The sequence below is a fragment of the Buteo buteo genome, chromosome 12, assembly GCF_964188355.1.
Source record: "Buteo buteo chromosome 12, bButBut1.hap1.1, whole genome shotgun sequence".
Taxonomy (NCBI): Eukaryota; Metazoa; Chordata; class Aves; order Accipitriformes; family Accipitridae; genus Buteo; species Buteo buteo.
In genome coordinates this window covers 37,818,441-37,845,727 of record NC_134182.1, presented here as the reverse complement: position 1 = coordinate 37,845,727, position 27,287 = coordinate 37,818,441, and the positions used below count along the sequence as shown (strand labels likewise).

Below are 27,287 nucleotides of genomic sequence, written 5' to 3'. Positions count from 1 at the left end.
GGGCCTCGCCTCAGGGGCGGCCGCTCGCCCCGCCGTGAGGGGAGACCGGGGGCGGCGGCGGTGGTGGTTGCGCCCTGGGGGCTCCGGTAGGGAGGGGGCTCGGGACGCCGCGGTCCCGCTTGGCGTGAGTTGCTGGTTGGTGGTGGGAGCTGAACGGCCGCCGCCGCACGGGAGGCGAGCGGCCCGGCTGCTGGCGGAGCGAGGCCTTGCAGCCTCTCGGCCGCCCCCGGCCCTCGCCCCGTGCCCGTCGGAGGTGCCCGTTGGTGCCCGTCCTGGTAGTCGGGGATTCCTCCCTACAGGTGGGCGGACGCCGTGCCCTCCCAGCCGCCGCCGCCACCGGGAGAGCTGATTCTGTGGCGGCCGCTGCCGCCTGCTGTCAGCAGCGGGGAAGGCCTCGCCTCGGGCTCCGCTCCCGGCTGTCGGAGTGTTTGTTGCTCGGTAGCAAGCAGAGTGAGCTCGGCCGAGGGGGTCGTAGCTTCCCCCGGGCCCGGGCTTAGCCCTGGGACAGCAGCTCCGGCTTCTTCTCCCCGTGCACTCGGTAGAGAAAGGGTTTAGGCAAAAGGCTCCCCCGAGGGATTAGGCCGAAAGCGCCCTGTGTGCCTGGTGCAGGGTGATACCACCTCCCTGAAGGAGCCGTGGCTTTGCCTTTGCCGCTGGCAGTTCGGGCTAGAGAGCCGTCTGTGGTACTGCTGGAGTTGGATTTCCCCTGACCTGCGGCAGGAATGGGTTTGTCCGTTGGATGTGATGGCCAGCTGTCTCATTAAGCCCTTCTGTAGTGATTAAGAGGCTTCCAAGCAGCTTTAGAAATAGCTTAAAGATTGCCTAGCGTGTAGGCTGGCTGGCAGTGGATTTTGTTGGCAGTGCTAAGGAAGGCAGAGGAAAGATCACACATCGAGTGTGTGTTTTACTTGGGTTTCACACCATTCTGTCAGTGTAAAGCATCTTGGAAACAGGTGTAAATGAAACTCATGCTTTAGGGCCTGATGTTTCAGACTTTACCACATTAATTGCTGGGGGAAAGGTCATGTCCGAAGGGGCTGGGAACACTGTTGCAGGCGAGAGGCGGCAGCAAGGAAATACCAGCCAGGGCAGCAGCAGGTCACGGTCCGGAGGGAGCTGCACAGCCAAGTGCTGCTTGGAGCAGGCTTAGAGCCAGGAGGGGTGAAATTGTGGCTCTGTTCCCTTGAGCTCCCTGAAGTGTGACTCTGGAAGTCTTTTGAAAATAAATGGGTCTTGACCCCTTGAGCAAACTTCCCATTGATAGGAAAACAGGGAAGGGATTTCAGGAGTTGTCTAGACCATCTCCCTGCCCAGAGGAGGAACTAGTCCTGCTTGGATAGTCAAGTAGCAGAATTTTTTTATCCTAACTGCCCTACCCCTTGTACAAGAGCTCTACCTCTTGAGTGCTTTCTGGATGAGAACTCGGTGATTAATTGAAGAGAACGGCGCACTCGGCTATATAAAGGTAGAGGGTTGGAGCCTGGGATCCTGCTATTGACCCTCTACATCTGGACAAGCTGCTGCCTGTTTCCATCAGTTTTCTTCTGCCTCATTTTCTTCTACCTCATTTAATCCCCCCCACAGTGTCCTGAGGTCATTAGATTGGAAATGCCAAGCGCAGCTGGAGACAGGTACGTGGCAATCATTAAGTCCAGCTGGAAGCCAGGCAAAACATGTAATTTGATAATAATGCATTCGGGAAAGAGCCATTAGCGGGATTCGTAGGTACCCATCAGCCAGCTATCACTGGTGCAGTGTTAACGAGTGTGCTTCCTAAGCCAGCTGGACTGTTGCTGGTGATGTCAGTGAAGTCCTGACTGCATCCAAAATCCTTAATCTGTCTTATTTACAGTGCTTATAAGCAAACACCGTGCACGTGGTATGTGGAGAGGATGTAGGAGCCCGCAGCGTTGAGGTTGGAGGGAGAACATGACACGTCTGACTTTGCTATTTAAAACCACTGTTACATGCTCAGCCAGTTTAGTTGGAGCCCTCGTACCCTTCAGTCTGCCAAAGGTAGATGTTTGGCATTCACTAGAAAAGGGAGTGTAATGGCCAGCCCCATCATGAGGATTTCTGAGAAATTTATTTTCTTGCTGATTCTACAGCTTTGTTACAAAGAATTGTGAAAATAACTGACAAACAGTAGATGCCCTTTGGGAATTCACTCCGTATCCTCTCCCCTGCCCTCACCGCTCGAGCGCAGTATGGCTCACTAAACCACAGCCTGGCAATATCTGTTGTCCAGCTCACAAAATGTCAGTGAACTCCATGAGCACCCACATGTACAAGATTTACGCTCTGATACACTGGACCGTACTGCTGCTCGTGTTGTACACCGGCCTTGCTCCCTTTAGAAACCAGTCTAAATATCTTCTATAGCCTCCAAAGGGGATGGGAAGTGCAAAACGCAAAGGAGGAAATGCCTTTCTGCGTGGGCTTTCCTTACTGCTGCAGAGGAGATGCAAAGGTCCCAGTTCTTTGCTGGTCATTACATCTCTGGTCCTGCACTATCCCCTTTGCTGTGTTTCTTAGGAAATGGGGCTGCTGTCCCTGCTCTGTCAAAGGGTGCTGGAATGCTTTTCCTTGAAAAAACACCAATTTTTCCTCCTTTCCCCAGGCATTGAGTGAGGTCCTTTTCAACATCTACCACATAAGCTTTGTTATCTCACTGGATACTGCTTTGCCTTTGGTGTAAATAGTTGGCTTTGCATCTTTTTGGCTCAGCGGCCACATCAGCGAGTGATTTCAGCTGGCCTGGCAGCTGTATTGCATGGCTTACTCTTGTATTACCAATGTCCTGTGCAAATGAGATGTCCAGCACACATATTTGGTTTCCATTTGTGTACATTTTTCTTAGTAAATTCACTTTGAGATATTTCCTGTTTCTGCCTTTTATGCCTATTTAAGAGAGTATCTCTTATTTAAGCCTTTGAAAGAATGAAACATCCTAATTGTAATATCAAGTAATCTCTAAGGCTCTTGCCTGCAATGGGTTTTCTCACTTTGCCTTACTCTAGTCATAAAGTCTGTGCTGAAGACAACTAACAGCCTGAATCCCAGTGCTTGCCTTTGAGGTTTCAGTTGTGGCTTAAGACATTGCAGAGCTCCAGGATTTATTGGTTTGTTTCACCTGGTTCTTCTCCAAAAGCATCTTCCACTGTGTCTGAGCGATAGCTCTGCTGATGTGGGCGTTTCAGGTATGTTTCAACTGGTTGATCGGATGAGCGGTTCTCCAGATTTTTTGTTTCCGAAGTTGGCAGGTTTGCATTTGACCCAAAATGTGGGTTCAGAGGCTGTCCTAGCTTTCCAGCCTCGTTTCTGGTTTGTTTCCAGAGCTTTGAGGTATGTTGTCTTCAATTCCTTGTACTGCAAGGCTGTGACAGTGGCGGTGAGTGACAGGAGAGGCCAACAGAGATGGATATGGCTCTTGCTAAATACGGACCTGGGAATCTCATGCCCCTCAGGCAGGAACCGCTTATTCATGGGATGATTCATGTTTGTGTGTTATTTCTGCAGTGCACAGTGGTATCCATACTCGATCCATGATATTATCATCATCCATGGGAAGCCTCCTGTATCTTGGGTAACGCCTAGCTTATGGGAAGCACAGGGTATGACCTGACTCAAAAGCTATGTGCAGCTTCCATAAGGGTTGGTGATACATAACGTCTATGTTGTTTCTAACATCAGGTGGGAGTAAAATCCCCTGTCTCACCTTGCAGTATTATACAATTTAGCATGCTGGCTTCTTGCATAGCTTTGTGATTTGGTCTGTTAGGGTACATAAAACTGGCTTTATAGAGTCGATTTGTTGCCTCCTTCCAACAGAAACAGGAGGTTTTCTGGTTGCTGGAGCTGGAGGCTGCGAGGGGGGAAACTTGAGTTGCAGGTCGTCTTCCTACAGCTCCTGCAAACACGGATGCAGAGTTTTGGAATGTGAAGGACCAAATGGCTCTTTCCTCTAATTGTTCACTGTAGCAACAGCAGTATGAACCTCTTACAAAATCTTCAAGAACTCATTGTTGAGGAGAGGGGGAAGACTTGTGCCAATTGCTCAGCCTGTTAGGTGTTTATTAATGGCACCTTTTGCATTATGTGCATTCAAAAAGCAATTTCTAAAACATCGTAGATGTTGGTCAGACCCCTGTGACTGAGAGCTTGGGTGTGTACGGCTGTTTCTGTGTGATAGCGCTCAAAGGGCACTCGTGCAGTTGTCTGTTGTTTGTGCTGATGAGCTGTGTGTGGCCTTTGGTGTAGGTCTGGCGCTGCATCTGTTTTGTTCAAGAGCAGCGACCTGCCAGGGAAAAGAATGTGGACACTCAAAAATCCCTGTGAAGTACCACACTCAGAAAACTGAGAAAGGTTATCGGTACCTGAGAAGTTGTTGGTAAAACTGGATCTTATTTGTCTAGGCTCTTGTACGCTGCTTATCGCTATAGCATGAGGGTGCTTCTCCATCACCCATTCAGTCATGTGACTGATGTGTCACACGTTGTTTATTCCTCCTTCTCCCGGAGGAAGACGCCGTGCTCCACGGAGTGCCTTGGCAGGGCGTTTAATGGGTCAGAGCAACACGTATGACACTTGGAGCGGAGGGTGAAGCCTGTGACAGTGTTCCGTTCTGGAGAGTTTTTGTCATGCTCACCTGTACCCCGTGGTGTTGCAAGGCAGAGTGCGAATGTGAAGTTGTATTTCCATGCGCTTCCAATCTGTAATGTGGTTTTTTTTGGAAGGAAAGGCCAGAAGAGTCGTGGTTGTCAGCGGTCTGTGCTGACACCAGTTCCCTTCGGCAAGCTCTTCGTGACTCGCTTGCTCTCAGGACTTTGCTGCTTTCCCTCTAAAAAAAAAACCCTTAGAAATCCTAGGGCTGGCTCTCATGAGGACGCGGTTCGGCTCTTTCTGGAGCGCGGCCCTGCCCCCACCGCCCCCCTCTCCCTCCCGTGGGGCCGGGGCGCGACGACATGTCTCGGGTGGGCTCCGGCACGGCCGCCTCTCTGCGGCCTTACGGCCCGTTGATGTCCCGCATCCGAGGGCCCGCCGTCGGGGTCAGCCGGGCCGGAGACGGCCACCGCCGCCTTGTCCGCGGTGCTGCCGGGCGGGCGGAGCGGAGCGGAGCGGCCCCGCCCCGGGGCGGCGGGCGGCGCGGCGCAGGCCCCGGCCCGGCTCCATAAGGCCGCGGGCCGCCGGCCGGACCCAGCGCCCCAGCCGGGAGGGGCGATGCGGACGCGGAGCGCCATGGCCTGGGCCAGAGCCCGGGCCCGGGCGGCGCTCAGCTGCCTCTGCCTCCTGCTGCTGGCCGTGCCCGGGCAGCCGGGCCGTGCGGGTGAGTGCGCCGGGGCCGGGGCCTGCCGCCGGTACGCCCTCCCTCCCTTCCCTCCCTCCGGGCCCGGGCCGGGCTGGCAGGCGGCCTCCGGACCCAATTCCCGGCCCGGGCAGCGCCCCCGGACCCCTTCCCCGGCCCCGCCGTGAGGATCGGGCCCCCCTCTTCATTCCCCCCCCTAGGGCTCGGCCTGGCCCTGGGGGCCAGCTGAGGGGGGGTCTGGCGGCCCCCGTCCCTTCCTCGGAGCTGCTGGGGCCCGGCCTGGCCCCGAGGGCTGGCAGGTGCGGTGGGAGACACCCCCTCCCTTCCCTTTGCCAGAGCAGGGGGTCCTGCCCGGCTGTCCCCATCTGCCCCCCCAATGCAAGGGGATTTCCCCCTGTGCGGACAGCATTAGCGGTACACGGTCCCGGCTTGGGGGTCACAGGTGTCGGAAGGAGGGTGCTGTGGGGGGTGACACAGCCTGGGCCCTGACCGGGACCGTCTCTGCCAAAATGTGCCTGGTAAATGTTGTGCGTGGTCAGAGAGGGGCCGAGAGGACAGCAGGGCCTTTGTCTTAACCCTGAAACGCGAGGAGGCAATCTCGGCCGGTGAGCTGGGGGGGTCCCGTTACACCTGCTTGAGTTTGCAGGCGTCCGGGGAACGCTGTCGCTTTGCTCTCCAGCCCTCCTGTGCCAGGCTAGGCAGTCTGCTCTCCAGATGCTCTTCTTACAAGGCAGGTGGCAATCCACGTACAGGAAAGCCTGTAAAAAGTGCGGTGGGGTGGGCAGCCTGTTCACGGGTCTCCCAGAAATTTGTGCGAGCAGATCCCGGGTATAACTGTGTCGTTTTCCCTGCCCGGAGGATGTTGCGTTTCTCTCTTGAGGTGACAGAACACCCACAGCGTTTCCATTGAGTTTCAAGGGACACGTGCAGGGACCTGTGTCTTCCCCCTCTCTCTTTGGGTGACCTTAGCCATCACGGAGCCAGGGCACTGCCTGCACTGGCAGAGCCAGGCACGGGGCAGGACCCCGGCCGGCTGTTCTCCCCTGAGGAGGATGGAGGCTGCATCCTGGGGCAAAGAACTCGGGCACATCACGGTGTCATCGCTAACAGCAGTGAATGCACACCATGCTCTCCTTATGGGCTTTTAATGAGTTGACGCTGTGCTGTCTTTATGGGCTGTTCATGAATTGAAACCGTTCTGTTTATGGGCTTTTATGATGCTGATTCTGACATTAAATATACATGATAGGCAGAAATGTCTCCTCTGTTGTTGTTTTCCTTCTCCTGAAGGAATATATGGGCTGTGTTAAACTTCTGTGTTTATCATTAATGCATAGTTTTATAGTCAGGACTTCCTAATTGAGGAATCTTTTCTAAAACTAATATTGATGCTTGAGGCTGAGAAACAGTGCTCTTGTGGTGGGTATCTCTCCCTGAGGGATTCTGTGCTGCGAATCTCTTGCCTCTCACTTGGTGTGTTGTTACTGGCAGTTGTGAGCTGTGCGCTAGACGAAAGCCAAGCTTTGAAAGGTGGCTGTTGGCTTGTGGTGGAGGCAGCACGGCATGTTGGAAACTGCCTTGCCAGAGCACCGAGGAGCAAAATCTTAAGTGACACATCTCCAGGATATTGGATGCTTGTGCTTCCAGTGAACTGGTCAGTATTTTCAGGAGTAATATTTTAGTTTCTACCTGTGGCTGGGAGGAGACACAGGTCACTGAGTTACTGATGGTGGGTGGCAGTTTTCCTCTCTGCCTTCTCAAGTCTCTGTCCCAGCTCATAATGCCAAATCTGCGATGAAAGATAACAGGCCTCCTTTGTCTCAGGTCTGAGCATGAAGGAGAGGGGAAAAACAAGTCACCTCTTTCAGTTTATCCAGGAACTTCCAACTTTGGGGTTAGAATATAAGTGCTTTGGACACTCCCCAGTTAATAGGGATATGAGGCAGAAATGGGGTATTACAGGAATCTACTGATTGAAAAATTCCTGAATGAACATAATCTTGTAGTGATGTGTAGCCTTAAGGGATTTGTATAGTGTAGATTTTCCCCTCTTGTTTGTGTCCGTAGGAGGCCTCAACGTTTGGCTGTATAAATTCATAAAGAAACCATCTGGCATTGCCATAGGCAGGAACTGTGTTTCTTGCTGTATGGTCTCTTCCCCAATACTTGGTGTCACACACATACCAGGATGTTTTAGCCACGCTTTACCAGTTTTTAAAGGAATTCTTAAAGCATCTAAACACTTTGGTTTGAATTTCTGGGGAGATGCAGTGTTTGGTTAAGATAAGTCCTTTGTTCAGCTCATGAAAAACACAGCACTGCCTCACCCATATTTCAGCAAATCTGGGACAATCGTTCAGCAGAGTAAAGAGGGTTTTTGTGGTTATTTCCTCCATGTGAAGAATAAAAAGAGGAAAGAAATTTCAGTGTAGCTAATGTTGCCTCTTGTAGTGCTTTGTTTTCAGAAAAAGGAAGTTTGAAACATGACTTTGTAGTTTTTGCATGTCTTGATCATTCTCAGTTCTCAAGCTAAAATTAAAAAAAAAAAAGTTTATTTGCTCAACTCCACCGAGTTCTGTGATTGAATTTGTATTGCGTGGTTTCCTTTGGCGGCCAAATTTAAAGATAGCAACATCTCCAAAGAGAAGCGTTCCCACGAACCTCCACTGTGTGAAGTGAGCTGACATCTACACAGCTGACGAGACGTGGAGGAAGTGAGTGGGCTCTGTGTGCGAGGAGCTCCTCTCCATGGGCAAGGCTGTCATGGATGGGTGGGCAGAGACTCCAGAGCCATTGACACAGGAGGAAGGGTGTCCCGGTGAGATTAATCATCTTGCACCCAAGGATAGTGTGGCTTGGCTCTTTTTCTCCTTGTAAGAAGGTTCCAAGGTGGAGAGGATGTTGTGACAGTACCAGAGAACAAGAGCGATAGTCCTTTTTGTGGAACAAGAGTAGCTGTTGTCTTGCAGACAAATTAGTGTGGCTTTAGAAAGGGCAGAAGGAATAGTAAAAGTCTAGACAGGAAACACTTACAGCATAGGTCAGGATTTCAGCAAGAGGGAGGTAAGAATATTCTAGGAAATATTGCTGTAGAAGAGCTCAATGTCCTCATTAATGTCCAACACCCCCAGTAAAATACTAAGAGAAATTACATTAACCATTCTTGCCAGCTTTAATGTTAAACAAATATTCCAGGTGAGCAATAAATCAAGTAGATGAATTTACTTCTCTTGCCACGATGGTTGGTCATCTTTTCCTACTTTCTAAAAAGGCACTGTGACACAAGGAGACCTGCTTGGTCTGAAGATTTAGAGCAAGGGAAGGAGGAGACAGAAAGAAAAGTCACAAGGAGGAGTACCCTGTAGAAGAACAGCTGGCCAGATGTTCCTGGGTGCTTTGGAGATGGAACACTACCAAGGCACTATTTAGTGTTTGAGGTATGGGAGGAACTGAAACTGCTGGCTTCATAGGAAATGTTCCTACTTTTAGCAGAAGATGTGTTAGCTTGGTGTTTTGTATAAATCTCTAAATATTTTTAAGTGGACTTGGATAGTATTTACATAGTGAAAGTGAAGGAGATTTTTGCTTCCAGTAATCCAAAGAGTAAATCTTACTAGAGCTGTCATCTTAGCGGACAGGTCAACTGCACCTAAAAATGTTTTTCCTACTATGTAATTGATTGGAGAAATACACTGAAGAAGTAATAAGTGGTTATGTATCATTCTGGAAGGACGTCTGTAAGCCAGTTCACAGAAGTTTCTCCTCAAACAGATACTGCTTGGCAAAGTCCTTTATGATGTTGAAAATGGGATGTAGAGAATGCACATTGAGTTTGCAGTTGATACCCTTCCAGTCAGATAGGATTCAGGCTCCTCAAATAAAGAGTTAGCAATCCCAGTAATGTGGACACATGAGAGAAATATCTGGCAGAAAGATGCAGCTTTGAAAGGACGGGTGCAAAGTGTTCTGCTGAGGTGGAAATAATTGTCTGCACAAGTACGAGAGGGTGAAAAACAGGGTGCAGGAGCATGTGAGCAGGAAAGGAAATGAGTGTTAGAGTAGGTTAAATGACAAGTGAATCAGCCATGCTGTCTGTTATGGAAGAAAGATTAACTTGTGGAGATATATCAACACACAAAGCATGTGAACCTTGATACTTGTGAAGCCTCGCTGGACTGTTGTGTCCTGTTTTGCATCCTTTTTCAGGGTAGGTATGGTCTAACTGGAGAGTAGAGCCAGTAGAGCCTCATATGAACAGTCAGAGATCTAATAGGGTCCACAAGGAAATATTGAATATTGGCCTTTATTTAGTTGAAGGAGAGGAGAGGGGAGTGTGACAGCATACTTTGGAAACGTAAAAATTTCCAGCCAGACAGGAGTAAATTGTCCACCTTCTTTGGGGATTAGAGATATGGCTTAAAACACAGCGAGGGAAATCCATTGGACATCAGGGATGCTTGTTGGAGATGCTTTGTGTGAAACTGATCCCACCCTGGGACCCAAGGAGGGACTAGATGGCTGTGTAAAGCTTTTATCGCTTCTTCTAGTGAGCAGTCTGCTGCCTAAGCATCAAATGACTGGCGCAGCTGACCTCATCTATTAATTGTAATCGATTATAACAATGGTGAATTTAATGAGTTTGTGTATTTAATGCTTTAGCAATGTGCATCTTTTGACTCAGACATGCACACAGCTAATAGAAGATAAATGCTTGTTGCTGCTAACTGATGCTCTAGGTTTAATATGGTTGTGGTTAAGCCTTTACATTTATAGTAAAATGGCTAAAAGTTGCTAGGGTGGATGCACACATGGGATAAATCCAAAGAGAACGTTAGCAATATCTTACTTCTGTGCGGTGCTATTTTTTTTCCTGGCTCTGTTTCCATGCTCACTTAGGGATTGAGTAAATTGAAGTAGGCAAATATGAGTAAATGGTCATGTTGGGTGTCCTCTCTCCAAGCTTTGCTGATAGACAGCTGTGAACAAATTTGGGTAGTATCAGAGGATTTTTAGTGTTTTGCTTATTGTACAGAATGATGCTCTTTGGTATCATTTGTGATGCTGAAAGCAGTGGGGGATCCGAAAGGGGTGATCATAGCAAAGATCAAGCCCTGCAGCCATTGCTGGCAGTCCCAGTGCACTGCTGGAGCCTGTGATGCTGCAGGTGGGATGGTTTTGAGCCTTGTCTCTGCGAATCCAGTCCTTTTCGGTGTGGGAAGGGTGGTTTGTTGCACGTTCCTTGTTAGCGTCTGTCTGCAGTCTGAGCTGGTCACATGCTGATAAGCTTGTTTTTATGAAATGAGTTTGTTTTGTGGTGCGATAGGCTACAGCCTAAACTTTCCTATTTTTTTTTTTTTTTTTTTGGTTCTATTGAAGAGAGTATCTTTGACCTCACTTTAGTAGGCTTGGAAAAGAGTCATGGTAAAAGAAGGGTGATAATTGGGGTGAACTGTTCAGTGTGGGTGGATGTAGCTGCATGCTGCATTTCTGTAGTTGAGCCAACAATCTGCAGGCATGCCAAGGTCTATGAAGACCAGAGATGCAGCTTGACTTTTGCTGAATATAGGTCTTACCTGTAGGGGAGTGAATACCCTAACAGCTTACCTCAGCGTCTGGAAAGCCGTAACGGCTACGACACGTTTCGATGGTTTTCAAGCTCCTGCATGACATGGAACGTACATGAAATTCCTACCGTGGATTTGGGGCGGGGAGGGGAAGATGAGTCACATCTTCCTAGTTGCCTCCAATGCTTGGTAATTAAAGGCAGTCTTTAATAAGACAAGATAAATACAGTGGATGCAGTTGGTTTTTTTCTCCTTGGAAATACAATCTTAACTAGTGCTACACCCAAGAATGAATGATAAGAAGCATATTCTCAGTAGTGACATGTAGCACAACCCAGATAGTAGCCTTGGCCAGTGGCAGGAAGCACCTGAGTACAAGAAGTCCTGTAAGTTACTGAAAAATTTATTGCAGACTGCTGTGCTTGAGAACCATACTTACTATATTGCAATGAAGTTTCTCAAAAGGAGGTGGAGGAAAAGCTACAAAAAATAGCCTATCTTAGGAAAACAGAATATAAATATCTTCAAACATCTTACGTGGAAAACAGCTGAGTATCTGGGTTGGGTTTTTGCTGTCACTTCTGCCTTTCCTTAATTGCTATGAATTAAACCACCTTTACTTTGTACTGAAATTTATGGATGAATTCTCATGGATAGTAACCATCTTGACTGGAGGGTAGCATCTTAACACCAATGTGGTTGCAGGAACCTATCTGATAATGTCTTCACAGCATGCTGGAACCTAGTGCTTATCTAGACTGCTTCAATAGATGCAAACTACCTTGTCCTCGCTAGAATTTCGCCTAGTGCTAATCAGGTCAGGCTATGTTTTTCTTCACTGGGTGAGATAAGGTCTGAATGTGTCAGTCACTAGAAGCAACGTTGGGTGCTAGGTGGGACTAGGGCGGCTGGCCAGTGTATTATTGGATTAAGGATGTATCTCTCAAGATTTGTGTTTCTCGGTAGGAAGAAGGCCTGTCCCCTAGTAGCTAGCCTTTTTAGGAGGAAGATTTAGGAGCAGGGTTGTCTCTTGCATGTTCTAATTTCTGCTTCGTTGCACTTGTCCCTTTCATTGGATTTTTGATTAACCAGTCTGGTGCCCTCTTTGAGGGTTGCTAGTGATGCGTGAAATGTTGCATGGGACAGTCAGCATGGCAATAGGTTCTTTATAAAGTGAGGGTCAATGCCATGGAGATACCTGCCAGAATGGGTGCTTTTGTCCTGGGCAGTGCCAGCGAAGCAGTGTGCTGCACTTTCAGCCACTGCGGAGCAGTTTTGTCCGGGTGAGAATCCCACAAAACAAGCTCTTATGTACATCAGCGGGCTTGTTGTCAGTTTGATCTGTACTGAAACGTGGGGTGAGAAAGGACGTCTTTGCCAGAATAGGAAAGAGAACTGAAAGTTAAAGGGAAAGCTGTTTGCAGGAAGTTCAAACTTTTAATGTGAAGGCTGCTTTTCTCTTTTTTAGTTCCAGTAGAAAGGAAGGTGGTGCCTTCCTACCCTTATATTTTAGCTTGTAGTAATCCGAAGCACTTTGTTAATCAAGACAAACACGCCCTCCTCCTCTGATGAGTTGTGCCCACAATGAAGGGAAGAATAAGGCGTTGTACCTGAAATAACCTCCCAGATTGGTGGTAGTGAATGGAGGGAAGGAGAGCAGAAAGTGGGGGGAGAAATGTCAGAGTATTCAGAGTTGAAAATTGTACTCTTTCAGTGCCGTTTCTCTAAGAGGAAGCCTCTTGGTGTTGCACTCTTCCCAGAAATCCCTCCCAGTTTTCCTAGCTTTGTATGATGATTCACTCCTTTGTCTTCTGCTTCCAAGCTGCTTTTGGGGAGGCATGCCCCTTTCTGAGCGCTGCGAAGATTAACCGTGCCCTGCCGTTTCTGTAGCATGTGTCCCAAGAGAGTTTCCAAAACTCTGTCCAAATGTCACCGGGTCATGTCCCCCCCTAATAAAGGCACTTCTGGATGGCAGTGGGGAAGTAACAAGTGCAAAGCAGCGACATGCAAGAGCTCGGGACCGGATACGAGCGAAATGTGTCTTTGGAAATGACAAATGTAGAGAAGTGATTTGCTGGAGTATGTACTTTTTTGGTGGTTCATCCCAGGGAAGGAAGCAGCCCTTCCCCTGTTTTCAGGCCAAAGAGGTATTGACACTGTACTTTCTGTAGCCTGTGAACATAAGGGCTATTTTCAGGAAGTTTTTCTCTGCTTTTTTAATACCTTTTTTTTCCAACAATCACAGTAATTAACAAAGCTTCTGCTGCAGTATGTGTACCATGTTATTTCTTGAGAAATAACATAGCTCTGCCTGTGCTTGTGTGACAGAAGTGCTGTATTACAAGTAGGTGGACTGCAATGCATCTGTGTTCTCCAAACGGTTGTACACGTGCACTGTAACAGGAGAGAAGTCGAAAGCTGAATCTAACTGCTTTTGCTTGCTCTTTGGGGATATCGGTGGAAAAAGTGCAGAAGTGGACCTGCTTTTCACTTGGGCAGTCACTTACTGGGATGCCCGTTTGGAAATGCTGACCCGAGGTGACGTTTGTAGCATTGAGGTTGCGCGGCAGCTCGTGCTGGGGACGGAAGGAGAGGCTGCAAAAGTATCTGCAGGAGCCTGAATGTCATTGCAGCTTGATGATGCTGGCTCAGGAAGGCTTTTGGGGAACCCATGGCATTTAAAGCCTGCATGGGGGCTCCTGCCCGATTCCCAAATGATGGAGCAGGTCTCCCACAGAGGCTTCGAGCATACAGTGCCTTTATGTGACTTACGAAGCCACTGCCGCCTTTGGAATTGCTGTGTGAGTTTTGGTGGTTTTTAAATGAATGGAGGATCTTGGTCCCACTCGGAGAGTTTTTGGAGGATCTCAGAAACTAAACACACCCTCACCACCCCCCAGGTTTGGTGATTCTGGAGACAAACGATGACAAGGAGGATAACTGTTCCCTTCCCCCTACCTTTAGGTCGGGAAGCTCAGGCTCCTCTGATGAGCTCACTGATTCCATTGCCATGAGCTAGTAAAACTGTTGCTCTTAATCCTGCCTGCAACCCTGGGCGACCAGCCTCCTGCTTCCCGAGGGAGCGGCTCCTGAGCCAGGCACAGGCAGACAACGGCTGTTGATGGGAAAAGTAATTTACATGTGCAATTTATTATTGTATACATGGTCAATATAGTACAGTTGCTTGCAAAAACTGCTGCCTTATAAAGGAAACTTGGACCGTAGGCTTTTGTTTGGTTCAGAGATCTGTCTGATGTTGCATATGCAAATAATTTATAAAGTGATCTGCAAAAGGGCACTTTGTTGCACGCATTTGTTTCACCTCATTTGTTTTTATAAGGTCCTTAAGAGATCTCTAAGAACATAATGAGTAGTATTGGCCTTGTGTCAGAAGTTTGGCTGTGATGTGCAGGGTGAGGGCGTAACGCTGAGCTCTGCTGGGCTGGCTTTGTGCCGCCGTGCCATTAGGTAGCACAGGAACTGCTGGAGCCCCTGGGAGCTAATCTGGAGAGGCTGCATGGTCGAGCTGGTGCGGTTCTGCAGCTTTGCAGCGCAGGACACCTGGTTTTGACACTGTCTTTCTGCATGTCCTTGAACAAGTTCTCTCTGTGCTGACCTGCTTTGTTAAATGCTCTGATTCCTGCTGATAAAAAGTGATGGTGTAGGAGATAGATACTTGTAAGACAGTAATTGGAATGTGAAGCTTTCAATTTGAAACCTTCTGGAAAATTTGGTGTCTTCTCTGCTGTTTGTGTGTTGTTTTCTCTGGCCTTTTACAAGGCAATCTGAGATTTGCTCTGTGCTCTCCTCTGTGCATGAGGGCCTTTGGCTTTTTCTGTTCGAGTTACTGCTCTCTAAATGCATGTGGTGCCTTCTTGGCAATGTGGTGCTATGCTGTCTCTTAAAAGTAGAGCTTGTAAGTGTGCGATAAAAAACGATGCCAGTCTAGTGGCAGAGGGATCTGCTCTGTGCAGTGCTGCAGACATGTACTGAGCAGCCCAGTTTCAGGGGTCTGTGATAAGTTGGAGGCCTAAACTGGAATCACAGGCTGCCTCATTCCTACTGACAGGGCTTTTCCTGAAACAGTGTTTTCTTCCTTGTGCCTTGTCCTTCCGATTGCTTTGTTTCTTTAGCCAGTGTTTCTGTTCTGCCTTCTAGGTTTCCAGCAGGTTTCTCTGTTGTCTTCCTATGAAGTTGTAATCCCGCAGAGGTTAGGAAGAGAACGGCGAGAGGCTTCCAATGTCTCCTCAGTACAGGTACTGGGTAATCTTAAAAATGCCTTCAGTTTAGTATCTGCTTCCTAATGAGGTCCACCCAAAACTGACCTGAAATTCTCACAAAGCACTATCAGACTCATCTAGCAGCAAACAAGTATCCATCCTTACAAAAGGTATTACATCTAGCTTTGCCTTTAGCTGGGTTACGGTAAATACCTCCCTGCTCCAGACGTTACAAGTTGCCGCAATGGATTTTTGATCTGGGTCTAAAAGTTGTGTAATGAGAATTTTTAAGCACTGGAACGAGTTTCTGAGAGGTGGTGGAATGATTCTCCTGGGAGATGCTCAAAATCTGACTGGAGGAGGCCCTGAGTAGCCTGGGCCAACTCTGTAGCTGGCCCTGCTCTGAGCAGGGGGTCAGATTAGACAACCTCCAACAGTACTTTCCAGCCTATATTATTCTGCTGTAGCCATGTAACGAAAGACTGCATGCTTCAACGTATTTGGATTAGACCAACTGTGTTTAGACACAAATCTTGTAAACATTGGCAGAACTTAATATTAACAAAAATGCCTTGTGGTTTATTGCAGTTGTTGACTAGTACTCCTGCTGGGATATTTAATGTAGTGGTCAGGCGATTCAGCTTATCCACTTAATATTAAGGACCCTAGTTGCTGTCTGTAGCATTTAGCTAATGCGAGGCTGTGGAGGTACTGGCTCACTGTGAATGTTCAGTAATAAAACTGTATTGTCCTTTTCCAGCTGTAACTAATGTTTTTTCTATGGAAGTCTTAGGAACAAGGGATGAGAAAACCACAAAGCTATTTTGAAATAGCTTCCTTCATGTGACTTTTCCCCAGTTACACAGGAAGGGATGCCAGGTTCCGGAGGTAGGGACAATTATAAAATAGGTTTCAGGCTCACCCACACGTGGTTATTCCTGGTCTGTTGCAACTAGTAAGATTTAAGAAGGAAAGTTTATTAGCTCAGTATTTGGCAATTTCAATGTATGGACATGGCAGTCATTTTGTCTGCTGGATGTCATGGAACCAGAGCAAATCATGATGGCTGTGGTCAACTTCTCATTGCAAAGCCTTGTGGGCGCAGTGAAGCTGGCTAGGAACACAAGGAACACCCCTTCCCCCCGACCAGCGTTGGGGTACCAGCAAGAAGTGTGATGGCAGAGGCCACTCCGATCGAGAGAGTTCTGCATCCCTCTGGGAGGTGGTTTAAATTTTGTTGATATCAGCTGCATCTCCAGCAGGGTCTTTGCTGCCACAGCTGTATCTGAAAGGGCTAAGAGTACAGACTAGTCCCAAGTTACGGAAGGTGACAGTAGTGATTTGAATGCTATAGTCATAGCAGTAATGAAGCTCACAGAGACTGTTTTCTGCCAAACTTTTGTTGATTTCAAAGAATGTTTTATTCATTAACGTGAGTAAAATTCAACTTTTTTTTATATTCAGGACAAGGTGTCATATGCTATTGAGATAGAGGGAAAAGAATACACGATTCATCTAGAAAAGAACAAGTAAGTGGCTAATTTCTTTAGATTATTAAATGCCATCTATTGTGTCCAAATAACAAGCTGGCAGGTAGCACTCGAGTTCTGATTCTTGAGGTTGTTTGTGAGAAGTGCGGTTACATGCTAGCTCTGCAAAATCTGCAGAGAAAGACGGTGAAAGTGGATTGAATTACAGTGTCTTGGCTATCAACCAGAAGTTTTGTTGAACTCCTGCAACCCTGGTGATCTCCTTTCAGTGAAGGAAGCAGTAGTTTGCTCGAAGGGGATCTGGGGAATCGTTGAAATGACTCTCTCTATTCACATCTAAAAATAAACAAACTGAACTATATTTCAAGTAAATATTTTTGCTTTCTTCTGGGTTTTGTTTATTGTTTCAGGTTTTTTTTTCCCTGTCTCAGTAGCACAAGAATACTAATAAATGAGGAAGCTGACTTTATATCCAAGGCTTTAATACCCATAAATTACAGACAATATAGATGTTGTCTCTCTTGAGTTTAATTTTTAAAGGGCTACTTGCAGCAACAGCAAGTTACCATTTATCAGGCTATTGCTTCTTAACACTACCCTCATAATAGAGAAAAGAGACAGAACTATTTAAATGTAAAAGCCCCTGGGGATCTCTAGCAGCCAGTTGCCAAGACCCTGACCCTCAAAAATATGGGAATTCAGCTATGCCGCATCAAGGGATTTACCAGTATGGGTCAGTAGTCTTAATCGTGGGAGACTTTCCCAATGCACTTCCTTCCAAAACTGGGAAAGAGAAGTCATATGCAGCAGACTTGAGTGCTGTGGGGTTTTTTGTTTGTTTGTTTTATTCTGCATGAAAGCAAGCTTTTAGCACAATTTAATGGCTTTTGATGCTTGTTTTACTATTCCAGGGTGAGGTGGTTGATTTGATTTCATTAACGGTTCTGCCATTCTGATATCTTGGATTTTGCTGTGGAAATGCACAATTTCTATGCTAATTTGAGGGGGGGGTCCTTTTGAATGTTTCCTTATTTAATTGCAATTTACCTATTTGTGACACTTTTGATTAGGATCATCTTACTGCCCTGCTATAGTGTCATAATCATTTCATGAAATTCCTCTTGTATTCCTTCTCCCCTCTCCTTCCAGAGAACTGCTGCCCAAAGATTTCACAGTTTATACCTATAATAAGGAGGGGAAGTTGCAATCTGAACATCCAGATATACAGGTAGGATTTCTTTCTTTTTATACCCTTACTGAAAGTGACTTGAACACTGAGCATCTATAGGATGAAGGAGTCGTGTTGCAAAATGATAGTTGTATTTTTTGCTGGGCCCCCTTCTAATCCCGTGCATGCACTGCACTCTTCCTGGAGAGCAGCCTTGATTTTGGATGAGGCTCTAGCCTGGAGCTTGTAATAGACCTGTGTTATCTTATATGGAGGTGATTGCTGTCTGATTAAAAGCTACTCTTCTCTAAAAAGGAAATGCTTTTCTTAGCTGTCAGATATCTTATCCGAGAGTGGTGCTGTCCTTGCTATACAGCACAGTGCAATGTTGGTATCGCTTCTGGACACAGGCCTTCCTTCTCACGGGGACCAGAACATGCGGAGCAGAACTGAGGTGGTCTAGTAACTGAATATATAGCTTTTACTTTTACACACAATGGTCTTCCAGATTGGTCCACAAGTCAAAAAGAACAGTCAGCTGCTGACCCATCTTTTCACTTGTGTGAGGCTGTCTGTCAGTGACTCTAAGAATTTTTGAGGGTTGACAGGCTATCTGTTAGTCCAGAAATTTGGGAACTACTAGAAGGGATGGAGGAGATCAAGTCTAGAGGACCTTTGGGAGGGATGCTATCTGCATAGCATTGGAGTTATTCCACTGAAAATACATTTGCAGCCCTCTTTTTCTGTACGGGCAGGCTGCCTGGTAGGCTGCCTTTGAAAATTTAATTGCTTCAGTAGAGTAAGAATAACGAGCAGCTTGTGCAATACAAAAAGGATGAGAGTATTCCTAATGGTTTTACTGTTCTTATGTATCAATGTTGTTCCTTTGAAAGGGAAGCGTTAGTCATATATGATTCATGGGATCTCATTTTTGAAAAAAGAGCACCTGAGTCTGTCTAACTTCCTAGTTAAAAGTAATTGACTAAGAGGAAAAATGCTTTTTCTGCGCGAGGTCGTGAAAGTCACGGTGGCCCTGAAGGATTAGCGCATGCCTTCAGTGCTTTCTGCATTTGTTGCTGAAACAGGCGACATAATCTACCTGACCCCTATAATTATGTTCAAAAATGCACTTGCCAGAGAAAATGGAGTGTATTTTCCCCATCCTACCCCCTTGTCTAGTTTCCAAAATATAGATACACAGAGGACAAAATGGAAATATTCTGCCTTATCAGGGCTGATGAGGGGTTTAGTGCACAACCAAAAACTTCTGGCAGCACAGCGCCTCTTGGTGAGGATAGCAGGTGTTGGCCCTCTTCTTGCTAGAGAGAGGTTATGTACAAGTCAAACATTCAGCGGGACTGTTTTCTAGAAGACTGAGTGGTGATTTGGCCCAAATCAGTAGGGAGGGGCTGGCCTCGAAATATTTGAGGCAGGGTGGAGAACAGAACTTAAGAGTGGGATGGTTTATGGTCAGGTTAAGAAATCCAATTGCTAGATAATGCTTCTGAGCCCTGCTTGCCTGGTATTGATAATGTGTTGGTAGCACTGGCTCTGAATCCGGCTTCAGGTAGAATGACTGAGTGGGTGAGTGGGATTTTAAACTGAAATCTGTAATGAACTGCTGGCCTCATGGAGCTGTGAAGAGTATCTGCTTTACAGGATAGGGAGGTAGGGATCCAGTTGGACTGCTGTGCCCCTGTGGCATCTTGATTAGCTTCATGTATGTAAGTCCTTGTGGCAGTAAGGCAGGTGAGGAAATTTTTAGATGCATGTTAGCAAAAGAAAATGCCACTATATTGTGGTAGAGCTAGAAGCATGTTAGAAGCTACAGACTGTAGATAAAAGGCATGTGGTAAATTTAACTTAAAGCATATTACGTTCTCAAGTTGTAACTACTGCCGGTCAGTGGCAGGCATAACAACTACACGATCAGAGACACTGGGTATGCAGGTATGCGTGGAGTATGTGTGTAACGCGCCCTTGTTTTCCCATGTAGGATCACTGCCATTACCAGGGATACGTGGAGGGGACCCTGGATTCTGTGGTTGCTGTCAGCACTTGCTCGGGGCTCAGGTAGCACAGCTCATCTTTTGTGTCCCTGTTGTCACGTGAGTCTCGCGGCTCACTGAACCTGAAACAAAATTCTTGCTCTGTTTTTAACTACTGTTCAGCCAGGCGGGGATTCATTGTCTGGGGCCAAGCTGCAATAGTGTATGCCTTTGTGCAGTCTTTCTGTGGTATCTTTTATTCACGTGGTTAATAGATATTTGAAATACCATTAAATAAGTTGATTAATGCAGTTTGTTATCGGAGTACAGTGAGTTGTTCTTTGATACAAATTTTGGCTTATTTTCTAGTTTACATAGATGGTCTTTACAAAGAACTGTACATAGTCCAAAAATGGAAACTTGAACATGAGTCTGCAAGTTTACAAAATTGGCCCTAGAGCTTGTGCACTTAAAATTTCATTGGAAATTTTTTCTGCTTTGGGCTGATTTCCATATGTTTTGGGACACTGATTTTTTTGCAGTGCCATGTCAGACACCAGAGTGGCAATAGTGTATTTGAACTAAAGCATCTCTGTTTAATGCTTGTAAATAATTTCTGGGGTGTTGCAGGCTCATAAAGAAAATATTTAATTTATTGTATTTGTGAAGGCCATATCCAGTGAAAGCCTGCTTTCAGGCTTGAAATGAAGCATGCTGTTCTGCAAGGACTGAGATATAGACCTGCCTTTAGTTATCAAAGAATGACTGTTTTTTTGTTTTACTGTAAAAATCTGGGTAACTATCCTCTGTGCTTAATGCAAGAATTCTCACACACTACCATATTTTAGGGGTTTGGTGACAATAGGGAACATCACCTATGGGATTGAGCCCATGGATTCCTCTTCTGGCTCTAAACACATTTTATATCGATTGGATAATGTGAAGAAAGAGCCCACGATGTGTGGAGTAACCGCTGAAGACCATGAAAGGGAGCATACAGAGGAAGATCGCCATCCCAGTATGACTCAGCTGCTGCGAGTAAGTACTCCACTGTTTTCTCCGCAGTCCCCTATAATGGGTTTTGTGAGTGTTCAGCTAAGAATATGGAAGCAGCTTATCAGATTTCCTGGGGTTTAACACATACCTAAAGGTTTCTGATTCAGAGGGCTTTCTACACTGCTGAAAAACTCAGTTGCTTCGACAACGCGGTTGCAATTTCCTTCTGCTTCTGCACACAGCAGTGAGAGTCGAGCGGCTAGTTAGATTATTCATGGGCAGAGCTTTTTGGGGCTTTTAAGGGCAGGAACACTACCCTCATTGGAGAGGCTCATTAACAAAGTATTGCATCAGAAGCCAGGAGAATATCGTGTTGTTTATTGCACCCTTCTAACCATCAGAATAACAGTTTGCTGTGAAGGTCCCCCTTGTCGTTTAAAGACTGGCTGTACAGGAACAAGATTGCAGTAAAAGCAGGAGAATGAAAAACATTGTGTTTCACTTCAAGGTTGTTGGCATTTGCTTGTTAGTATCTTTCTGCTCCTTTATAGAAGTGTATACTGCCTTTCCAAAGAAATCTGTGTGAAAAGTAAAGTTCCCTTGCTTTTGAAACACAATGAATCTTTATGCAGCTAAATTTTAGTGTAAAATACTTACAGACAAATTGTCATTGCATTGGATTACACTTTTTGGTTTTGGCTTGTTTTTGTCTTGGCACAGTGTGTTTTGGGTGTGCCTCTCAAACCACTAGCTGTATCAAGTGAAATATGACAATGTCGTGATTTTTTTTGTTTGTTTACGCTTGAATTAATAAAAATGAAGTTGGCTAAAACTTTTTTCCGCAGAGAAAGAGAGCAGTCCTACATCAAACAAGATATGTGGAGCTGTTCATAGTTGTGGATAAAGAAAAGGTAGGGATTGTGTGTCGCTTTCCCTTCCTTCTCCCCAGGAGATGGCTTGAAAAGCCCTCAGTCTTTGTTACTCCCAAATGGATTGTTGAAAGACACTGACACTTTAGCCAAGGTTATGTAAATATGCTGACCTAAAACTGAATAAGCATGTTCTATGCAATACTCTTCAGGAAAAGAGTGAACCGTCAGACATGGAGAGTTTCTATGAGCAAGGAATCTAATAATGTAAGGAAAACACGTGGCAAAAACTGCCTTTGCTGTTTTCTCTTGAATATTGAGCTGTCGAGCCATAGCAATGAAGATGCTGCTGTCTTGATTAGTGTCTTCTTGACAGGAGATTTGGAGCCAGGCAAAAATGTTTTTCATGTTGCTAGTCTGAAAAAGTATTGTTCCTTTTTCTAACTCTTGTCTTTATCTCTTTATGACTAAGTTTCTTTGTCTTGCAGTTTGAAGATTTTGGGAAGAGCGAAACAGAAGTAAGAGAACACATGGTGCAGCTGGCAAACTTCCTTGACAGTGTAAGTTAAAGCTACGCTGAGTGTAAGTGGGAATGATGCTGTGTGCAGCAGCCCTGCAGCTCTGTTTACCTTTGTAAAATTCCACCTTGGTGTCTGTTCTGTTAACACTTTGGTGAGAATGAAATAAAGGTTTTTATCAAGCCAGGAGCTAAGCTCTTCCCTCGGCCATCATGTTGATGACTGATGGAACTCAGAGTCGCACCTGCACATTGTGCTGAAGGAGTGCCAGAGGAGCAGGGGCTGCAAAGCGATGGCAGTAATTATTGACAGTGGGTTTTGGTGAATGCATCACTATGAAAACTTCTCCACCTCTAAATTCATCTGCAGTCATGAGAATTAATTTAGGGAACTCTTCCAACCTGCATTACATACAGTGAGAGACAGGACAGATTGTTGCAATTATTGCAATTCTTAAGTATTTGTCAAGGTAGAGAAAAAGCATGTCTTTCAACTATTTCAGACAAAGCTATTTGTCAGGATTGAGACCGCTTTTTATTTCTGTTTTGGCTTTTCTCGTTGATCCTGTAGCTAATGAAAGTCTGAATCACAGGGAAAATGCATTCTGGTGATTTGAATTGTGTACTAAATTTAAAAAAAAACCAACCAACCAAACAAAAAGCACACAAAAAACCCCAAACAAACCCAAACAGAAAGAGTAGATTCTTGCAATAAGACACATAATGCCAGACCACTTGTTCTTATCTGAAGGCCTTCAGAAATACTTCTTTTTTTTTTCTGCCCCAGATGTACATCATGTTGAACATCCGCATTGTGCTGGTTGGTCTAGAGATTTGGAAGTATGAAAACGTAATTAGCACAGACGGAGGTGCTGGTGATGTGCTGGCAAATTTTGTACAGTGGCGAGAGAAGAATCTTGTTTTGCGCCGGAGACATGACAGTGCCCAGTTTGTTCTGTGAGTTGCAGTTCCCTCCCTTTGACTTTTAAGAAGCTTATTCTTTTCCCGTCTGCTCAGCCGTGCTCTAGTATCAAAAGTAGCTGTTGTATTTTAGCAGAGAACCCAGTGCAATCTACTTTGTTTTATGTACTTGTTAAAACATTCCAAGTCAACTTAAGCATTTTTAAGAAGGTTTCTGTGGTCCTTGAATTCAGTGTCCTCTCTGACAGGTATATTGCTAAATAACAATTTTTTTTTCCTGTCCTGCATGTCCTGCAATGTTATATGTTATATTGTATAAAGTTTCCTTTCAGATAATCCTTTGTCAGGTCATACACCAGTTAGACTTGTAACCTAGGGCTTTTTCCACATGAAAATGAACATAAACCTGGTGCAGAGAGTTGTATTTTAATGCAGAAAAAGTTGTTTCTGCAGTTGGTATCCAGAAGCTAGCTACGTGGTTTGAGCTTTGACATGTGACGTTAATGTGTCCGTCCCTACTGCCTTAAACTAGCACAGCGCTTCCTGAGCTGTTGTCTCTGCCCCGCTTCCAGGACGCCTGCCCCTGTGCACTTCCCGCTCCTGCAGATTGTGCAGTCCTTAGGAAGTCACTGCCCAAAGTAGAGAGAGGGCAGAGGCGAGAGCACTGCTTCGCACGAGACAACAGCCTGGCCTGCCCTTGTGCAAAGCAGTAGCTCCCCTTCCTGCAGGAGCTGGGAGCCTCTTTTCCTCTGAGGCAGAACAGCACCGTTCAGGTGATGAAGGTGATAATGGCTGAAAAAATATTAATTTTTAAAATTCTTTTATATGAAGTAAAATGTGTTGCATTGTGCTTTTGCGCTTCAGCTTTAAGAACTGTGTAGAAACAAAATAAGAGAGTAATGGGAAGGAAGTTGACAAGGAAAGAAATCTATGGAGTTTGGCAATAATAGAAAGGCAGCTAACAGCCAATTAAAACAAATGATTTTAAGGGTGGACCACTTAGCCCTCTATATTTGGAGGGAAGATGTGGAAGAGGCTAACTTTCTCTGCAAACTCTTGTCTTAATTTAAAAAAGAACCATGAACAGAAAGATAAAGCTGAACTGGTAGATTCATACTCACAGTCAATAATAGCGCTGCTAGCAGTGCTCCTTTGTTAGCGTTGGAAGGCTGGAAAAGCAGGATTTTGTGCTCCACAAGCAGAATTGATGTACTGAGTGGCTGTACAGATGGGCTGTACTGTTGGCATATCGTGCGTCTGTACAGTTGGGATGATTGCCTTTCCTTTTTCTCCCCATGGCTGTAGGAAGAAGGGGTTTGGTGGCACAGCTGGAATGGCCTATGTTGGAACAGTATGCTCCAAGAGCCATGCAGGAGGCATTAATGTGGTGAGATATCTTTAGTGATACTGTGAATGTGATCAAGATAAAGAGTTTTGCACTCCAGAAGTCTTCCTGGAAGTACAGAATCTTTAATAACAAAGCTGAAGTGGCTTAGGGGGGGCTTTTATGTGGTCCCCAACCATTTCTGGCACTTCAATGATATCTGGATCACAACTTTTCTGTGGTCTTGTGCATCCTCTGCTCAGCGTCCCCTCTCCTCAGTGTGCAGCACTCATGAAAAAGGAGCAGGCTTTCTCTGCTGGCATTTTAAGTGCCCCTGCCCTATAAGTATGTGGGAGCTGTGGATGTTCTCAAGTCTGTTGTCTCGTGTCTGCTTGACCTCCACAGTCGTGAACTCCTAGAGCAGTGCCGGTTCACTGCCCTCTTTATGTGAAGTTGCAGAGCGTTAACGAACTGAATTGCTGATCTCTGATAACTGGCGATTCCAGCAATCTTGTTTTCTTGGACTAGTGACACAAGTACTGGAATTGGAGTTTGCGTATTTAAGGAGATTTGGGCTGGTGTGGAGAACTATAGTTTTTGTGTTACTGTTGCAGCTGCGCTGGAAAGTAGAGGTTGTTAGGTTGTGTCCCAAATATGTTTATCTAAGGGCTCTTAGTAATAAGCAAATGACATGCACTTGGTTGGAAGGCAGGCACAGTTGGTCTGAGAATCCTGTTAATGTAGAGACGGAATGACAGAAGTGGTTTTTTGGCACAGAACGCTGACTTTCTCAATATAAGCTGTCCGCTAATTTTCTTCTGGTTTGCTCTTGTGCAGTTTGGAAGAATCAGTATACAGATGTTTGCATCAATTATGGCTCACGAACTGGGACATAACCTGGGGATGAACCATGATGATGAACGCGTCTGTCACTGCGGAGCAAGCAGTTGCATTATGAGCTCTGGAGCATCGTAAGTGACTGACAAAAGGGAATGCATTTTCCAAGGGTCGAAACACCCCACCCATGCGCTTAGTTTTTACAGGTTGCTTTCATTTTCAAAGTACTCTCACAAAGAGTCTTGTCACACTTGCAGCTTATGGGGAAAGTAAATGTTACCCTTGTTCTACAAACTGAGGAAATGCTTGTGGGTTGGCTTAGCGTAAAGATAAGCTCATGTTCTCTGTTGCAGGGGATCGAGGAACTTCAGCAGCTGCAGTGCAGAAGACTTTGAGAAGCTAACTCTCAACAAAGGTGGAAGCTGCCTGCTCAATGTTCCCAAGCCTGATGAAACCTATAGTGTCCCATACTGTGGGAACAGGCTGGTAGATGCTGGGGAGGAGTGTGACTGTGGTTCACCAAAGGTTGGTAGCTTGTGTGTTTTACAAATGGTGCCAGGGTAGTCTTGCGTGCCTCTCGCTGGAGAGGGGACTGTGCATGGCGGAGGCTGCAATTTCTGGACATTCACAGCGCTTCTGTTTTCAGGAATGTGAAAGTGATCCTTGCTGTGAACCAGGTACTTGCAGACTCCGATCCGGTGCTGAATGTGCTTATGGCGACTGCTGTAAAAACTGCCGGGTAAGAGACTCAAGTGTATTATTTGGAAGTGTTCTTCAGTGGTTGAGAAAAAGGAGAGCGTTGGCCTAGCCAGTGCATCTGGGAGAGGGAATTGTCATGGATGTACACAGCACCCACCGAGGGCTTCAGATCAATGCCCTTTTTGGGGGGGCATATTGCGAGTTGAGTGCAGTGTTTGTCTCTGCTGTAAGGTTTCTATTTTCTGACACAGTTTTCCCTTTCCCTCTCTCTTTAGCTCCTTCCTGGAGGAACTGAGTGTCGGGCGAGTAACAACGAGTGTGACCTTCCAGAGTACTGCAACGGCACGTCCCAGTTCTGCCAGCCGGACTTCACCGTTCAGAACGGTCACCCATGCCACAACGAGGAAGCCTACTGTTACAATGGCGTTTGCCAGTACTATGATGCACAGTGTCAGGATATCTTTGGCTCAAGTAAGGAAGAGCACAGTGTTACAATTTTTCTAGGAGATGTAGCTAAAAGAATAAGTTTATTTAAAATATACTTGTTTTCTTGTAACAAAGACCAGCTGGCTTTGGCAAAGGATTTGAAATAGTGATATTTACGGCTTGGCCTTCACATGTTCTTCCTTTGTTACATTTAATGCTGTGCTGGTGATTCAAGTAGTTATTTTCTTGCACTGATTATTCCTATTACAGTGGGGCTCCTGGTGTATAGGGCTGTAAAGAAGCTATGAAGAAATATCAAATGGTATAATTGACTCAGTGTTAAGTGACTATTTTTCTCTCTCTCTTTTTAAACTTGCAACCTTGTAGTGTTGACATTTTCACCTCTTTATTGTTTTGATGGGGTTCTTGAGCTCTCTGTGCTGCATGGAAAATACTACATGTAGCAGGATAATTGCTCTGAGTAAAGGAGACATGATAATATGAGATGTTTCTGTCCCTTTGTAACTTGGTTCCTCTGTCTGGGGGGTGGGCTGTTGTTTGCAGAAGCCAAAGCAGCCCCCAACATTTGTTTTGCTGAGGTGAATTCCAAGGGTGACAGATTTGGCAACTGTGGTTTCCATGGCCATGACTACAAGAAATGTTCCAGCTGGTGAGTTGAGCCCAGTGCATCAAGAAGTTCCTAAATGTATCACTGAGAATCCTTATTTGGGTGCTGTAGTATTAGTTTGGGGTGTTTTAGCAGTTGGACTGGGGAGATGCATGTTATCCCAGAATCTAACCTTACTGACATCTATGTATCATTGTGAAACCATGGTGAGATAGCTTAGAAAAGATATGTTTTATGCTAATTTCTGAAGCTGTTATTAGTGCTTAAAGCCCCCACACTTATGCAGTTCTAAGTTTTGTTGACTTCTGTTTTAGATTGTCTGGGTTTAACTCTTG

At 45.8% G+C, this 27,287-nt stretch overlaps 1 protein-coding gene across 1 annotated transcript in view; it reads left to right on the top strand.

Moving 5' to 3' along the window:
• Positions 1 to 5,169: 5,169 nt before the first annotated feature.
• LOC142038214 (disintegrin and metalloproteinase domain-containing protein 9-like) overlaps positions 5,170 to 27,287 on the top strand; it is a 30,653-nt gene continuing 8,535 nt past the window's right edge. The window contains exons 1-15 of the mRNA XM_075043418.1: positions 5,170 to 5,326; positions 15,028 to 15,125; positions 16,554 to 16,618; positions 17,729 to 17,807; positions 19,744 to 19,820; positions 20,584 to 20,773; positions 21,577 to 21,642; positions 22,089 to 22,160; positions 22,905 to 23,074; positions 24,344 to 24,425; positions 25,200 to 25,333; positions 25,553 to 25,724; positions 25,846 to 25,938; positions 26,174 to 26,369; positions 26,889 to 26,994. Of these exons, the coding sequence (XP_074899519.1) occupies positions 5,221 to 5,326; positions 15,028 to 15,125; positions 16,554 to 16,618; positions 17,729 to 17,807; positions 19,744 to 19,820; positions 20,584 to 20,773; positions 21,577 to 21,642; positions 22,089 to 22,160; positions 22,905 to 23,074; positions 24,344 to 24,425; positions 25,200 to 25,333; positions 25,553 to 25,724; positions 25,846 to 25,938; positions 26,174 to 26,369; positions 26,889 to 26,994 (1,706 nt within the window). The 5' untranslated portion in view covers positions 5,170 to 5,220. The remainder of the gene's footprint in view (positions 5,327 to 15,027; positions 15,126 to 16,553; positions 16,619 to 17,728; positions 17,808 to 19,743; positions 19,821 to 20,583; positions 20,774 to 21,576; positions 21,643 to 22,088; positions 22,161 to 22,904; positions 23,075 to 24,343; positions 24,426 to 25,199; positions 25,334 to 25,552; positions 25,725 to 25,845; positions 25,939 to 26,173; positions 26,370 to 26,888; positions 26,995 to 27,287) is intronic.